General features: G+C 38.1%; 1 protein-coding gene across 2 annotated transcripts in view; it reads left to right on the plus strand.

Moving 5' to 3' along the window:
- The window catches only part of LOC113065447 (low-density lipoprotein receptor-related protein 1), a 100,357-nt gene that overhangs the window by 57,776 nt on the left and 26,040 nt on the right, over positions 1 to 16,541 (plus strand). For both annotated transcript variants that reach the window (XM_026236688.1, XM_026236687.1), the window contains exons 21-46: positions 1,621 to 1,803; positions 2,014 to 2,211; positions 2,904 to 3,149; positions 3,319 to 3,516; positions 5,357 to 5,561; positions 5,653 to 5,817; positions 5,904 to 6,148; positions 6,322 to 6,453; positions 7,412 to 7,639; positions 8,195 to 8,369; positions 8,904 to 8,998; positions 9,093 to 9,242; positions 9,459 to 9,602; positions 10,691 to 10,816; positions 10,907 to 11,038; positions 11,133 to 11,267; positions 11,347 to 11,476; positions 11,601 to 11,727; positions 12,121 to 12,272; positions 12,399 to 12,523; positions 12,628 to 13,002; positions 14,218 to 14,407; positions 14,835 to 15,039; positions 15,231 to 15,420; positions 16,080 to 16,205; positions 16,296 to 16,424. In XM_026236688.1, the coding sequence (XP_026092473.1) occupies positions 1,621 to 1,803; positions 2,014 to 2,211; positions 2,904 to 3,149; positions 3,319 to 3,516; positions 5,357 to 5,561; positions 5,653 to 5,817; positions 5,904 to 6,148; positions 6,322 to 6,453; positions 7,412 to 7,639; positions 8,195 to 8,369; positions 8,904 to 8,998; positions 9,093 to 9,242; positions 9,459 to 9,602; positions 10,691 to 10,816; positions 10,907 to 11,038; positions 11,133 to 11,267; positions 11,347 to 11,476; positions 11,601 to 11,727; positions 12,121 to 12,272; positions 12,399 to 12,523; positions 12,628 to 13,002; positions 14,218 to 14,407; positions 14,835 to 15,039; positions 15,231 to 15,420; positions 16,080 to 16,205; positions 16,296 to 16,424 (4,506 nt within the window). The remainder of the gene's footprint in view (positions 1 to 1,620; positions 1,804 to 2,013; positions 2,212 to 2,903; positions 3,150 to 3,318; positions 3,517 to 5,356; positions 5,562 to 5,652; positions 5,818 to 5,903; positions 6,149 to 6,321; positions 6,454 to 7,411; positions 7,640 to 8,194; positions 8,370 to 8,903; positions 8,999 to 9,092; positions 9,243 to 9,458; positions 9,603 to 10,690; positions 10,817 to 10,906; positions 11,039 to 11,132; positions 11,268 to 11,346; positions 11,477 to 11,600; positions 11,728 to 12,120; positions 12,273 to 12,398; positions 12,524 to 12,627; positions 13,003 to 14,217; positions 14,408 to 14,834; positions 15,040 to 15,230; positions 15,421 to 16,079; positions 16,206 to 16,295; positions 16,425 to 16,541) is intronic.

Here is a 16,541-nt window from a genome sequence, read left to right on the forward strand (position 1 = left end):
AACTGGAGTAAATCATGATTTCACAAACTGGGCTGTCATCCTTTTTTTTGTGGTCTGTGGTGAAACACTTAAACCACAAAGTCTTGAAGCCCCTGTGCAGAGCAGTGTTAATGACTGCTCTGGGACCTGCTGTCTAGAGGGGTTACACATGCACTGAAGTGCCAGGACGCTTGATGCATGAGCCGCTGGAGTATGCACACCTGCAATTTTGTACATATGTATCTCCTCATCTGTCCATCTCCACATGTCCAATTCATGTGGCTTTATAACTGTTAATTGTTCAGTGGTTGGCTTGGCCCTGCGTGGGACAGGAATAGTGGGTTAGATTCTGTTTTCGGGGTCTCTTCTCTTCTCTTCTCTTCTCTTCTCTTCTCTTCTCTTCTCTTCTCTTCTCTTCTCTTTTTTCCCTTCTCTAATGGCATGCTGGTGCTTAATAGACTCACAGAATCAATGCAGCAGAACCAAGCCAGAGGCCTAATGAGAGTGCTGGGTCTTCTGAGAGTTTGTGCCTGTGTAAAGATGTTGAACTGAGTGAGGTCATGCTAACACGAGTTGTGAAGTTTGGAGTTGGGATGTTAAAAGTCAATTTAAAAGTAAAACATGTAATGGTACCAGTTTTTCAAGTTATAATAAAGTTGTAAGTTAATATTTATATTAAAAAAAAATAGAGGACTGCAGCATTTTAATTTCCTATTAGAATTTATTATTTTTCTGCATTTATTATATAATTACTCTATTTAACTATTTGAGTATATTTGATTACTTTTATATATGTCTTATTTTTACATTTTGGAATTAGAAATATTTGAAAGGTACAAGCCATTTGATCTAAATATTAACATTAAAATGTGTTGAGCAGTATATACATTTTTGCTACATTATTTACAAAAAAAAATATTTTCTGCCTTTACTACATAAATTGTTTATTAATGCTATGTAACTGTTAACTTTTTTATACTTTATTTTTGAATTCGTAAAGGAAGCAAACAAAAAAAGGGGGATTTTTTAAGTTGTCAAAATTAATGTTAAGATTTTTTACATATAGAAGGGTGTTAAGTAGCATATACTATACACATTTGCTAAAATATTAGATATTGACAGAGAAATGTAATATTCCAGTCAGATTTCAGTATTGATATCTACTACTTAGTCTTAGTGTGTGTGTGTGTGTGTGTACGGGTGAGAGAGAGAAAGAGAGAAACAGTGGATTCTTGCAGCTCGAGCAGTATGATGTCATTGGGGTCAGTTCACCCCAGCAGTTCCCTGTTCTAGGACACACTTCTCTGTTTACGGACGAGATCTGGTTTTCCACATTCCCCTTTTTAGACTCTGCCAGATTCTAACCTTTACCATGAGGGAAAGCCTTTATGACTGATGCCTAATGATGGCCCTCACGGTGGCAGCCCTGGACCGCTGTTCATGAGAAAGTTTGATTTGGATCAGCTCATTGTAGTTGTGCCTCACACTGGTCACAGTCTCCATCCCCTGGGAACTGATTTTTGACGTCAGGAAGCCAAGCTCTCATTACAATTAAATAATAAGATATGTGTCTGTGCCTTTGTGTGACTGTTCACACAGCTGCATTTTAATTGGGTGTCCCATTTCTGTCTTTGTCTGCAGCCACACGGCCTCCCGGCGGTTGCCACATAGATGAGTTCCAGTGCCGAATGGATGGCTTGTGTATTCCGATGCGATGGCGCTGTGACGGAGACACAGACTGCATGGACTTGAGTGACGAGAAGAATTGCGAGGGTGTCACGCATATGTGCGACCCTGCCGTCAAATTTACCTGCAAAGACTCGGGTTAGTGCACGCTTTGGCTATCCTGAATGTTCTCACTCGTGTTTCAGGCAGCCACGAAAAAACAATGTCATGATAAATCTAAATATCACTACCTAAAGGCCCAAATTCAAAAGTTTTGTCACTTTTAGTATATGTTAGCTTTAATTGAATTGCAGCATTTTTCAATTGTGGGTCAAATTCTTTTTTTGTTTCTTTTTTTGTGTGTTTTAGGTCGCTGTATCAGTAAGGCCTGGGTGTGTGACCGGGACAGTGATTGTGAGGATAACTCCGATGAAGAAAACTGCGAGGCTCTGGAGTGCAAGCTCTCTCACCGTGTTTGTGCCAGCAACGACTCCATCTGCCTGCCTCCTGAGAAACTGTGTGACGGCAAGGACGACTGCCCCGATGGCTCGGACGAGAAGCTTTGCAGTAATGCAAACACACACAAAAACAAATACACTCAAGTTAAAGGAATATTTCATGCAAATGTTGTCATGTTTCAGCCACAGTCATATCACTCTGTACCCTAAGACCCCCTGGGAAAACTAGCTGGGAGAGGTGTTAGTTAGGGGTGTGTGGGTCCTAATGTCCCATTGTAGTGATGGTGACACTATACTGTAAAAAGCTCCGTCCTTCAGATGCGACGTTAAAAAGAGGTCCTGACTCTCTGTGGTCACTAAAAATTCCATGGCAATTCTCGTAAAGAGTAGGGGTCCTGGCCAAATTCCCTCCGCTGGCCCTTGTCAATAATCGGCTCCTTATAATTCCCATCCACTGAGTTGACTCTATCTAGATTGACCTAAAGATAGATCTAGTAAAGATTTTTTTTTATCTATATTTTTTGTGTTCCATGGATGAATTCCTTAAGCGCGATTGAATAATGACAGAATTTTCATTATTGTGTGAACTATTCCTTTAAATCTTTCACGGTTGCACAGAGCATGCCAACTCAACTTGTGTTTCCCATGAGCATGACAGAAATTTCAGGCTTGAATTCTTATAAAATAAGCACATTCTCTCCAACACATTCTTTTTTTTATATATATATAGACTTGCAGCAAGTAACTCACAAACACACTTTTCAATCCCACCTGCTTCTTTCTTGTCTGTTTTGGTTCTAGATCTTTGCACGATGGATAACGGAGGCTGCAGCCACAACTGTTCCATCGCTCCTGGTGAGGGCATCCTGTGCTCCTGCCCAGCTGGCATGGAGCTGGGTACCGACAACAAGACCTGCCAGATTCAGAGCTTCTGCGCCAAGCATCTCAAGTGCAGCCAGCGCTGCGTGCAGGAGAAGGCCACTGTTAAGTGCGAGTGCTATGAAGGCTGGGCTCTCGGGCCAGATGGCGAGAGCTGCAAGAGCACTGGTGAGTGTACTTAATGAAATGTACGCTACACTGTTGTATATAAAAACAGTGGCACTATGAAATAAATTGGCCCATATTATATTATATAATTTATTATCTAGTGTCTTTATAAGCCGATATAAAGGATTAGCAGTGGGATGTCCTAATGTGCCATGTCCATGTTCTTTAGATCCATTCAAGCCCTTCATCATTTTCTCCAACCGGCACGAGATCCGTCGGATCGACTTGTACAAGGGCGAGTTCAGCGTGCTGGTGCCTGGCCTGCGGAACACCATTGCCCTGGATTTCCACCTCAGCCAGAGTTCCCTCTACTGGACTGATGTGGTGGAAGACAAGATCTATCGGGGAAAGCTGTCGGAAAACGGAGGTAAATTAATGTCTTAGTCCTATGATAAGTTGTGAAGAATTAACTATTTATTCTTATACATATAAATACAGTTTACACTTGCATGCTGTTGATTACAAGACAAAACATTATAAGAGGCCTGTCATGCTATCGACAGAGCTTAAACTCCATTTAACCTAGAATTATATTTAAATTAATTTATACAAAACACTTCTTTAGTATGACTCATATACTTTACTTATACACACACACATATATATATTTATTTGTGTGTGTGTGTGTATTTGGGTTAGGGTTATAATCACAAACATTATTTTTAGTTGCTAACTTTATTAGATAATTTAATAATGGCTTTGGGAGCTTCAATCACATTCTTTTGTTTTAAAGGCTTGTTTAAAGTTCTGAGTTGCCTTTTTTTGTCTAATGTGTTTTCCCACATTGTTCTGTCCTTTTCAGCATACCAAGTTAGTCCATAATTGTTACACTATTTTCGGTTCACGAAACCACAGCATGCATCTAAGTGAGTCTGTGTGTGAACGTAGCACAGGAATTTGCAGGGCTCTGTCTTTACCCATTTGACTCATTCCTAGTTTGCGTGACTGCAGCCAGAGTAAAAGCAAAGTGTCGGAAGCACCATGTTGCTTTGAAACATGTGCACACACACCTCCCTCCTTCTATGGACGGCTCTTTCCAGAGATGCGATATACTTTCCAACTTTTGAATCCTTGCTGTTGTCTTTGATGGAGTTAAAATATGACTGATGTTGCTGCCAACACTGAAACAAAGTACAGTTTCTCAACCCTATTGGAGAGACTGCGCTGTGAGAGCCATTCTGGACCTTTAATTACTGCACTGTATGAGAGTCTCCCTCACAGATCAGAGAGCAGCGTGCCTTGATTGGGAATGATTATTTTCTCTTCCCCATGGCTGTAGCTCAGAGTGAGGGAAAATTTATTGCAGCATTGACTTAAATGGCTTTCAGGTTGGAAGCCATCAAATGATTTTTTGGCCAATATATACAGTCTTAAACCATTGGTAAAAAAAAAAATGCTTCCACTTGCTTTTTTTATTTTAATACAAATGTTTCATTATAAAATGTATTATATGTATCACAATTTGATGAAAAGATGAACTGAGAAGTTTCATATTGTCTTTGAGCTGCATGAACTCCACAAGTTTTTGTGAAAAGAGATGATCATGTTCTCCCGTTTGATTTGAAATATTGATCATTTTGAGATTCAAAGGAAGCAAGAACATCTTTCCGTCTGCACAAAAAGTCACATGATCAGTGTCACAAGTTTTCTTATTCGTTTAATGACCTAAAAATAGTGCAGAGTCTTAAAAAATTCTTAAGGGATGCACCGTATATCAGCACTGTATTGATTGCTGGCCAATATTAGAGTTTTTTATTTTTATTTATTTATTGGTATTGGTTGATCTTAAATATGTAATTGTGCCTTTTTATTTCTGTTTATTTTTACATTTAAATTACCATTAAATCATCTTAAGGTCACTTAGAGTTAATCTTTAAAAACACGTATTATTTAATAATTAATTACAAAATACATACATAAATAACACTGTTAAATATAATCTTAAGCAAATCTCAAAATAATTGCCAATAGTGATGAACTTACATTATAGAGTAGTGTTGAAAATGATTCATTAAATCATTTTTAGTAGGGTTTTATATTTTTAATAGAAAAAAAAAGGATAGCTGTTATTACATGTTATTGAAATGTTTATGACTTATCAGTTTTGGCCAGAATTATAGTATTGGATCCATAATTTATGGTGCCTTTTTTCAGCCTCCTAAAGCTTTTGTTTCTAGGTTTAACTTGGATTCCTATTCCTATTTCAGCTCTCACCAGTTTTGAGGTGGTGATTCAGTATGGTTTGGCCACTCCGGAGGGTCTAGCTGTGGACTGGATCGCAGGAAACATCTACTGGGTGGAAAGTAACCTGGATCAGATTGAGGTGGCCAAGCTGGATGGTACCATGCGTACAACGCTACTGGCTGGAGAGGTGGAGCATCCCCGCGCCATTGCGCTTGACCCAAGAGATGGGTAAAACATGTTATACTTGGACAGTCCTGTTATTTTTCAGTGATATTAACTTAAGTTGTTTCAAGCATTGTCTCTTCCCCCCGCCCCCCAGTATTCTGTTCTGGACAGACTGGGACGCCAGCTCCCCCAGGATAGAGGCTGCATCTATGAGTGGGGAGGGCCGTCGCACCATCCACAAAGAGACTGGGAATGGTGGCTGGCCCAACGGTCTCACTGTGGACTACCTAGAGCGCCGTATCCTGTGGATTGATGCCAGGTATTGGCACTAAAAGTGACGTAAAATGCAAAAGTGTCCACACAGTATGTAACCTTGATCTTCTAAAAATACAAATATGTCTTTAGATCCGATGCCATCTACTCTGCGGCTTACGACGGTTCCGGCCTGATCGAGGTGCTTCGGGGGCATGAACACCTGTCGCATCCCTTTGCCGTCACCATGTATGGAGGAGAGGTCTACTGGACGGACTGGCGGACCAACACTCTGGCTAAAGCCAATAAATGGACGGGACACAATGTGACGGTGGTCCAGAGAACGAACACTCAGCCGTTTGATCTTCAAGTGTTTCATCCTTCTAGACAACCTCAGGGTGAGAACCAGCATATGTCAGGAACATTTTATTACTTGTGTATGTTTCGTATTGCATTTGTAAGCTGAGGGAACCAGTGTTGTTGTTGTTAACTAAGCCTGTTAAAAATCAATGAAATAAAATCGAAATACTAGATGAAAAACTTTGGTGAACATTTTCTTCCTGCTTTGCAGCTCCCAACCCGTGTGCAGCGAATGACGGGAAGGGGCCGTGCTCTCACCTGTGCCTCATCAACTACAACCAGACCTTCTCCTGTGCCTGTCCACACCTCATGAAACTCAAGCCAGACAATCACACCTGCTACGGTAGGCTCCTCCTCCCTCAGCCCTCAGATCCAATCAAATGTCAACCTTTAGCAAGTTCTGAATGGAATACCGTTTTACTAATTACAGAATACTGCACATCATATAAAATTTCTCAAGACCATGGCATAGCAAACGACATACTCTATTATTGTGCAACAAGAACAATATAAGGAACAATATAAATTGCAACATAAATGTTGTCCTAAAAAACAGTTACATTATTGCACAATATACTGTCACATGACCTCAGTATATTTTATTTATCAAATGTATTAACTATGGCTATTTGATTACAAATTTCTGCTGATATCATTTTAATCCACCATAGTGGAAATGGGAGGTCAAGCGCATTGCATTGTGAGATACAGTATTCCATGCAGTAATCTCTTTTGTTCTGCATGTTTTATGGATTGTATTAAATCACCCAGGTGTTCCACATACAAGCGTACTGCAGAAATAGTCAATTATATGCAACATAGCCTAAATCTGGAGTTGCAGTTTAAGTGAGTAGTAAGCAGAATCGCAAAGCCACAGACCTCCATGAATGTGGTCAACAATAAGAAAATCCACAAAAAATATTTTGTAATAGTTTACTATTATTTAATTGCAGCAATGCTTATCTAACACAATTCAGTACAAATAGTATATGAATTATAGCACAGCACGAGGCTTTTTGTTTTAGATTCCTTTTGCATTGGCGGTAGATCCTCAGTGTTAGATTTTTTTAGGTCGGGCTGAATGTTAGTAGTCTTGTGTGGGCTGTAAATCTCATTTAACCACCAAGAAAACAACAGTGCACCCTGCTGCCCTGATGCACGATCAGTGTTTAGTATTCTGACATGGAGACTGTAGGCTTTTCTACTACTGTTTGTTCTTTTTGCACATTACATGCATTTACATAATTTTTTATATATATGGATATATATATCTAGTGACATTGTCTGTTTTTCTTGTCCAGAGTACCGTCAGTTCCTGCTGTACGCTCGTCAGATTGAAATCAGAGGGGTGGACATTGATAATCCCTATTACAACTACATCATCTCTTTCACTGTGCCTGACATTGACAATGTTACAGTGGTGGATTATGATGCTCTGGAGCACCGCATCTACTGGTCTGATGTTCGCACTCAGACGATCAAAAGAGCCTTCATCAATGGGACCGGTGTGGAGACAGTGGTATCAGCTGGTGAGATAATAGTTTGAGCTTCAAGCGTATGGACTCGTAGTATACACGGGCCCCAAAATGTAAATGAAAACTTAAAAATTGAACTTCATTGCTTTAGATAGCAACTGACAGACTGCTTCAATCTTTTCTTTTTCCATTGTTTCTCAATTACTTTTAGCCATTAGATTTTTAGTGGAGTAATGAAGTCAGTTTCCAGTTAACAATGGTCATGGTACATAGTGCTTGATTATCAGAAAAATAAAAAAATAAAAATGTTTGGCTTAATTAAAAAAAAAAGTGTCTTTTATCTTTTAAAACCCAATTAAAAATAGAACTACTGAACTTTTTGTGACGTATAATACTACTATAAAAAAAATGTGGGGTTAATAAATATATATATATATATATATATATATATATATATATATATATATATATATATATATATATATATATATATATATATATATATAAAACATTTAAAAGTATTTTTTATTCAGCAGGGATGCATTACATTTATCAAAGGTGATGGTAAATAAATGTATAGCTTTAGCCAATATTTTTTTTCTTTGCTAGACCTCCCTAATGCTCAGGGTCTAGCTGTAGACTGGGTCTCCAGAAACCTCTTCTGGACCAGCTATGATACGAATAAGAAGCAGATCAATGTTGCACGGCTAGACGGGTCTTTTAAGAATGCTGTAATCCATGGACTGGACAAGCCTCACTGTTTGGTGCTGCATCCTATCCTGGGGTTAGTACAAGTACTCACACATGAACTGTTGCTAGTTTAGTCTTGGCATTAGTGCCATTCTGTCATTTTTAGTCTCTTTAGCCTCTTTGCTCTCAGCTTGTTTGATAGGCCACATTTGGAGAGAACAGATGCCGTGCCAGTATGTTTCTGGCACAGATTGTAAAGGGTGTAGATGAGCAATCTAGATGTTACTCATTAGTGTGAGCTATAGATTGGACAATATGGCCAGTGTGAACCAGATGTTTTTCTTGTAGTGCCAGTGTGCTAGTTTCTAGACATGCTAGTTTCTAGTAAAAAAAAAAATAACAAGCTTGTGCATGCAGACAATACAAGTCATTCAGCTGATTTTTAATTTGTTCAGTATGTTTTTCTCACTCTACAATGTTTTTGATAAATAAGTGTTTATTTCTACTCTCAATGGCATGATTTCCAGGCATTCAATTGACTGAGATATGAAGAAACTTTCCTGGCTGGAAAGTGTATATATTTGGTTGATATCTAATTTGTCACATTTTATTTGCAAATTGCGTACAGAAAGCTCTACTGGCTTGATGGGGACAACATCAGTATGGCCAACATGGACGGCACCAACCACACATTACTGTTCACCAATCAGAAAGGCCCAGTGGGTAAGTGACTTGTCTTGTGTAACTTTTGTTTGTCTAAAGCTACAAGAAGGCCTTTTGGAGATTTGTTTTATACGTTGACTTCTTCCCATGGCAGGCCTGTCCATAGACTATTACACAGAGCAGTTGTACTGGATCAGTTCAGGGAACAGCACCATTAATCGCTGTAAGCTGGATGGTTCTGGACTGGAGATCATTGAGGGTGTGAAAGGAAAGCTCACCAAAGCTTCAGCCCTCGCCATCATGGGTGAGAGAGCAAAATCAACCTGCTTCCAATGCAACACAAACTAAAACTTTGTAATGCAACTCACTGAACTGAAGTTTTTGTGAAGTGTTTCTGTTAAATATGAACAGTGTGAGTCAACAGCTCTTAACTGTGATGATGTGAACAATGTTCATAGAGTTCTATGCATTGATAACCCCATTTGAAATAACTAACTGACATTTTATGTTTTATTTGTAGGAGACAAGTTGTGGTGGGCCGATCAGGGCACAGATCAGATTGGTACATGTGACAAGAGCAATGGAGGCAACTGGAAGGTTCTCCGAAATCACACGTCACCCATGATGCATATGAAGATCTACAATGAGACTGTGCATCAGCTAGGTGTGGTTTCATATTTATATCGATTGTGTAACCCTAAAATGCTTCTTTGTTTTATATAAATATAGTCTCTTTTACTTTTTCTGTCTTTTTTTCCTTCTTCCTATTTTATTTATTTGTGTGTATAACTATGCTTGCCTGCTGTTTTCTTTTTTCTTAATCTGAATTAATGTATGGTTTTATGTTATGTAGATATGTGTATACAGTATATTATTTATACTTTATTACTATATTTTGTTATTGTTACTTTCGGTATGACCTAAAATGAACCAAATAAAAGCAAAACGGAAAAAAAAGTTACTCTTTAAAAAATAAAAAGCATTAATTTGATAAATTTCATGTTTAAAGGTTTAAGTGTTCCTGTAGCTCAATTGGTAGAGCATTGTGATATCAAGTGTTGGGGGTTCGATTCCCCGGGAACACATGATAAGTAAAAATTGAAGTCGCTTTGGATAAAACTATCTGCAAAAATTAATAAAAAATTTATTTTTAATTTAATTTTTTTAATTTAATTAATAATAACTATTATTATTATTATTATTATTATTGGTGTGGTTGTTTTGTTCGTGTTAATTAATTTGCTAAATATCCAATTAAATCTTAAAATAGATCACATAATCCAAAAAGGGATTTCTGGATTGTCAGATGGCATGACAGAATAAATATTGATAACACCCAGTTTAATACATTTTAATTCATACTTGAAATTAAATTACATAATGTAATTTATTGATTATTTAACCCTAAATAGCTTATAAAACTTTGACCCTGTGAATGCACTTAGAGGTACAAATTAGGAATTCTTCTTTTTACTTTTTTTTACTTTAGTTTTTTAAAGGACAATTAATTAAACTACTTTTTACAACAACTATTATTATTATTATTTAATTTACTAAATATTCAAAAAAATATCAAATTAAATGTGAAAAAAGTACATGTAATCATAGGGGATTTCCTGGGCTGTCAGATAACAAGACAGATTATATATAAATATTATAATAGGTCTCAATACATTAAGATAAATGCTTAAAATGAATACAAACTATCAATCAAAGATGATACCATTTGGATGTGTTTGATATCTACTCTAGGTACCAACCTCTGCAGTAAGAACAATGGCGACTGCTCTCAGCTTTGCTTGCCAACTTCACCAACTACAAGAGCCTGCATGTGTACGGCTGGATATAGTCTGAAGACTGGCCAACAGTCCTGTGAAGGCAAGATCTCGTGTAAACCTCGCTATTGTACACCATTTGCTTTCACATGACCACATTTTAACACTGTGTTTATTGCACTTTTCTTTGAAGGCATGGGCTCGTTTTTGCTCTACTCTGTGCATGAGGGCATCCGTGGCATTCCTCTGGACCCATCAGATAAATCTGATGCCCTGGTACCTGTGTCAGGCACCTCTCTTGCTGTGGGCATTGACTTCCATGCTGGTGAGTTTGCAGATATCTTTGTGTAAAAAGATTTAGTCTGAAAATTGCTCTGAATGCAACTAACTTGGTGTTTTGTGTTTTTTTTTTCCTGTAGAGAATGACACCATCTACTGGGTTGACATGGGCCTTAGCACTATTAGCCGAGCCAAGAGAGACCAGACCTGGAGGGAGGACATAGTGACCAATGGCATTGGACGTGTGGAAGGCATTACTGTGGACTGGATTGCAGGTGTGCAAATGTGCAAAAACAACCAAAAACACATTGTATATTAGTGCATCTAACAAATTGTGTTATATTTTATAAATAGGCAACATCTATTGGACTGATCAAGGCTTTGATGTGATTGAGGTGGCCAGACTCAACGGCTCCTTCCGCTATGTGGTCATCTCTCACGGTCTGGACAAACCACGTGCCATTGCTGTACATCCGGAGAAAGGGTGAGGAACTGCGTCTGTATGTTTAGTGAAGATGAGAATGTGTGTCTATGAACATGAGAGAATTGTGTATTAGTGCTTTCTCTTGTTAAAAAATGATATTCGACTCAAGTATTTGTGTGCTCAGGTATCTGTTCTGGACGGAGTGGGGTCAGTATCCACGTATTGAAAGATCTCGTCTGGACGGTTCTGAGAGAGCAGTTCTTGTCAATGTCAGCATCAGCTGGCCAAATGGCATCTCCATCGATTACCAGGTTTGTACATAAACACATTGTGCGTCTTTTGCAGAACGACTTTATTGTTGGTTCCGGTACCAGATCTGATTGCTAATAAACTTTTTGATGATGATGATGATGATGATGATTGTTATTATACACCTCTGTTCAGAAGATTGGGTCAGTAAAAGTAAAAAAAAATAAAAAAATTAAGAATTTTTTTTTTTTTGAAAATAAATACATTTATAATTTAACTAAATATTTTTTTTTTTTATGTAATTTTTTTTTTTTTTTAGAAACCTCATACTTATGGATGGTAGTGTTAATTTAATTGTTATTTTAATAAAAAAGAAAAAAAAAATGTATCTTAGCAGACAGTGAAACCACATGATTATGGTAAGTGCTGAATCCCTAATGTTGTGTAATGTGTAGGAGGGCCTGCTATATTGGTGCGATGCCCGTACAGACAAAATTGAACGCATAAATCTGGAGACTGGAGAAAACCGTGAGCTGGTGCTGTCTAGTAACAACATGGACATGTTTGCTGTTTCTGTATTTGATGACTACATCTACTGGAGTGACAGGTGTGAAATCATTACCTCTTTACTATTAACTATAATTACCTTTAATAGCTGGCCTGTTCTCAAATACCTTATATTGCAGTGGACTTTACAGGTAATACGTTTTTTATCTTCTCTTATTTCCAATAGGACACATGCCAATGGCTCCATCAAGAGAGGAAACAAAGACAATGCCACAGATATGGTGCATCTGAGAACTGGCATTGGTGTACAACTTAAAGACATTAAAGTCTTCAACCGTGCAAGACAGCAAGGTGTGTATCTTTTTCTAAAGAACTTACTATTACTATATGTACCCAGTATGTAAAAAGCTGGATTGTGAACGGTGTTCATTTTAATATCTTAATATCGTTTGCAGGTACCAACATCTGTAAAGTGAACAATGGTGGTTGTGAACAGCTGTGTCTGTACAGTGGTAATGGCAATCGTACCTGTGCCTGCGCACATGGTATGCTGGCAGAGGACGGCCAAAGCTGCAGGGATTATGACGGCTACCTCCTCTACTCGGAGCGCACGATACTAAAGAGCATTCACCTCTCGGATGAAACAAACCTCAATGCCCCCATTAAACCTTTCGAAGACCCAGATCACATGAAGAACGTTATCGCCCTTACGTTTGACTACAGGGGTGGCGGTGGAAAGGGAGCCAACCGGATCTTCTACAGCGACATTCACTTTGGTAACATACAGCAGATCAGCGATGACGGCTCTGACCGCAAGACCATAGTAGAGAGTAAGTGACCGACCTTCTTTTTATTGCTCTGTAGTGTGCAAACCAACTGGATAAAGCTAACAGCAATACTAACAGTGAACAATAATAATGATACTTTCTTTCATTGATCAAAAGTGTCAGTAAAGACAATAAAATACATATTTTTCTGAAAAATGCTGTTTTTTTATGGCCGAAAAGGGGAAGATGAAAATGTAGTCAGCTCCTACAATAGCTTGAAGTAGTAAGAACACAAATGAAGTGCCACAAAGGCCAGTGGTGCATTGAAAGCATTGAAAAATAATTGACCCTGTAAGTTTGTGGCTGTTGTTGTTGACAGTTTCTTTCTGATATGCCATATAATGAATCAGTTCAAAAGTAAACATGTATGCATTCAGCAGTGGTTTCAATTTTATAAAAAATCTAGCATGGACATTTTAGGTCCACTAAAGTACATTGCTTAACAATATACAGTTTCACATAAGCATAGAGCATAGGATTGGCTACAACTGAGGAGCCTGCTAGCAGCCAGCCGATGATGGCGAAGTTGAGTTGATGTGCGTTTATATTGTTATTATTGGTACCGATTAGCAAAAACATGAGGACGAAGGATGGCTCATACATTTTGTGGAGGGCGACTATTACTCAGTGTGACTTTGCCTATTGAGACCCTTTCGATGGCGCTGACTGAAGCGCATTGCTCCACATTGCTTCTTCCCCCATCGTTGTGTCTGAGACTCTTCCAGCAGTCCTCTCTTTGTGGAAGAACTAGTCACCGGGGTTAAAGAGATTCGGCGAGGGAGGGGTCTTGTATGCACAGGCACCCATCCATGAAATGACCGGATGACACACATATGCACCAGCGACAACAGCTATCTCTCAGCACGCTGAGGCCAACATACACTCATGTCATGGGATTAAACCCTTCACTGGGACAGGTTTTAAAAGAGATGTTTTAGACTCGCCCTGAATGGAATTACCTTATAAAAGTTCTATGATATTAATTCTGTTTGAAGTTGCCATCCTTTCATTTTTAACTATAGTATACTTTTGGAAGCAGTAGAGCTACAGGAACAGTTTATTCAAAGTAAATATAGTGTGTCTGTGCACAGAATTATAATTAAGAAAATTAGATGCAATAGAGTAGCTCTTGGATCAGAAATGAGCAGTCAAAGCAGGATTCTCTATGTGCTTCCCTAGTGTAATACCATTCTACATTTCTTCCTTTCTTTTGAACAGATGTAGGGTCAATTGAAGGTTTGGCTTATCACCGGGGTTGGGACACACTTTACTGGACCAGCTACACCACCTCCACCATCACTCGGCACACTGTGGACCAGAGTCGCACTGCAGCTTTCGAAAGAGATACTGTGGTCACTATGTCTGGGGACGACCACCCCAGAGCCTTTGTTCTGGATGAATGCCAAGAGTATGAACGTTATATATCAAATTTGCCATGATGCAATGCTGTTTTAATCATTCTGCGTTACCTACAGTCCCAAGAGTTTGAATCAATATGCAGTATGAATTACTACCCTACCAAATACCAAAAACATTTTCTTTTTAATGCCAAATTTATAAAGAAATTATTTATAATTGTATTTAAAAACACTTATCACAAACCTTAATTTTAGCCTTGACTGCCAAAGTGATGTTCACATAGTAAATGATAAGAATTGATTTGTAATTTTATGCAATGATTTGAATTTTTGTTGCAATCATTTTATGTTTGTATGTATGCAATAATGTATAATTATTGAATACTTTGATAATATATTTATTTAATAATATTACTTTTCCCTGTTACCTACTAAAAATAAAAATAAAAAATCAATTTTGTGTGCTCTTTGCTTCAGCTTGATGTTCTGGACTAACTGGAATGAACAGGCTCCTAGTATCATGCGAGCGTCTCTTTCTGGAGCAAACGTCCTGGTGATCATTGGCAGTAATATCCGCACCCCGAATGGCCTGGCCATCGACCACCGTGCTGAGAAGATCTATTTCTCCGACGCCACGTTTGACAAGATTGAGCGCTGCGAGTATGATGGCAGCCGACGCTTTGTGAGTATTTGTGTCTTACTTTTTATGTTTGTTCATTGGAAAGTGGGAGTTATTGACTTTTTCCTGGTAGATCGTGACTCTTAACGGCACAAAGTTCATGATCTTGAATCTTAGAGGACACACACTACTAACATTGTACGCCTTGAAATTGTTTGCAAATGTGAATGAATGAAAATTGTACCTGTTCTCAGGTGGTCATGAAGAACGAGCCAGTGCATCCTTTCGGTTTGGCTGTGTACGGTGACTATATCTTCTGGACAGACTGGGTGCGCAGAGCAGTGCTCAGAGCTAATAAATACGGCACAGATATTAAAGTCCTACGTGCCGACATTCCTCAACAGCCAATGGGCATCATTGCTGTGGCCAAAGACACCAATAGCTGTAAGTTTTGTACTGAAGACTGACTTACATGTGTGTTATATGAAATTAGTTCTGTTTTAAATCTTTTTTGAGCATGGCGATATCAGAAATATATCTTGATCCACGGTATATGTCTTATTTTTGAAATATACCTTATTTATAGTTATTATAGACAACTAAATCTAAATCCAGAAGAATTGCATTACTTAAATGTTAACTAAAATAAAATATAAAACTTAAATCTATTTTATTTCAGCTAATTGACAACAATATACATTTTCATTTATTTATCCTGATGTACTAAAATAACTACAACTAAAACAAAAAAAAAGACAAAAATACCAAAACTTTAAATGAAATTTAAATGACCACAGAAAATACAAACATTTTATGTGATTTAAAATATCAACAAAACTATAATAGTATACTAAAATAACCCAGCCCCGAAATGGCTTAAAAGAGTGAATAATTATAAAATTTCTATTTAGGTATTTATATATTTATTAAGCCTCATAGCACACTTTATTGCAACCAAGTCAGTAAAATATTATAAAATTACAGTTTACCATAATAAGGACAATCTTCATAAAAATGCCCTGATATAACGATGCATAATAAAGAATAGTATAATTTGCTTAAAAATATCTTTAAGTCATTTTTAAGAATGTGTGTGTCTGCAGGTGAGTTTTCTCCATGTCTCACAAATAACGGAGGCTGTCAGGACCTGTGTCTGCTCACGTCAGAAGGACGAGTCAACTGCAGCTGCCGCGGAGAACGCAAACTCCTGGGAGACAACACCTGTGTCGGTGAGAGAGCTAACGTCTAAAAGCCTGTTCTGAATAGGTTTCCTCTAAAAAGTGCAGCTTATTATGAAAGCATATCACTCTGTCTTCCAGCGGAGAACACAACCTGTAACAGCGTGGATGAGTTTGAGTGTGGAAACGGCGACTGTATCGATTACAGTCTGACTTGTGACAGTCTCGGCCACTGCAAGGACAAGTCTGATGAGAAGCATTCCTACTGCGGTAAGCATGACACTGCATCTCTAGTCATTGCTTTGTAGTTTTCAGAAGCATTTCCTAATCTGTACCCTGTTTAGTATCTGCTTGATATTTGAAGTGTTACATTTGAACTCTCTCTCT

The sequence above is a fragment of the Carassius auratus genome, chromosome 48 (assembly GCF_003368295.1).
Source record: "Carassius auratus strain Wakin chromosome 48, ASM336829v1, whole genome shotgun sequence".
Classification (NCBI taxonomy): Eukaryota; Metazoa; Chordata; class Actinopteri; order Cypriniformes; family Cyprinidae; genus Carassius; species Carassius auratus.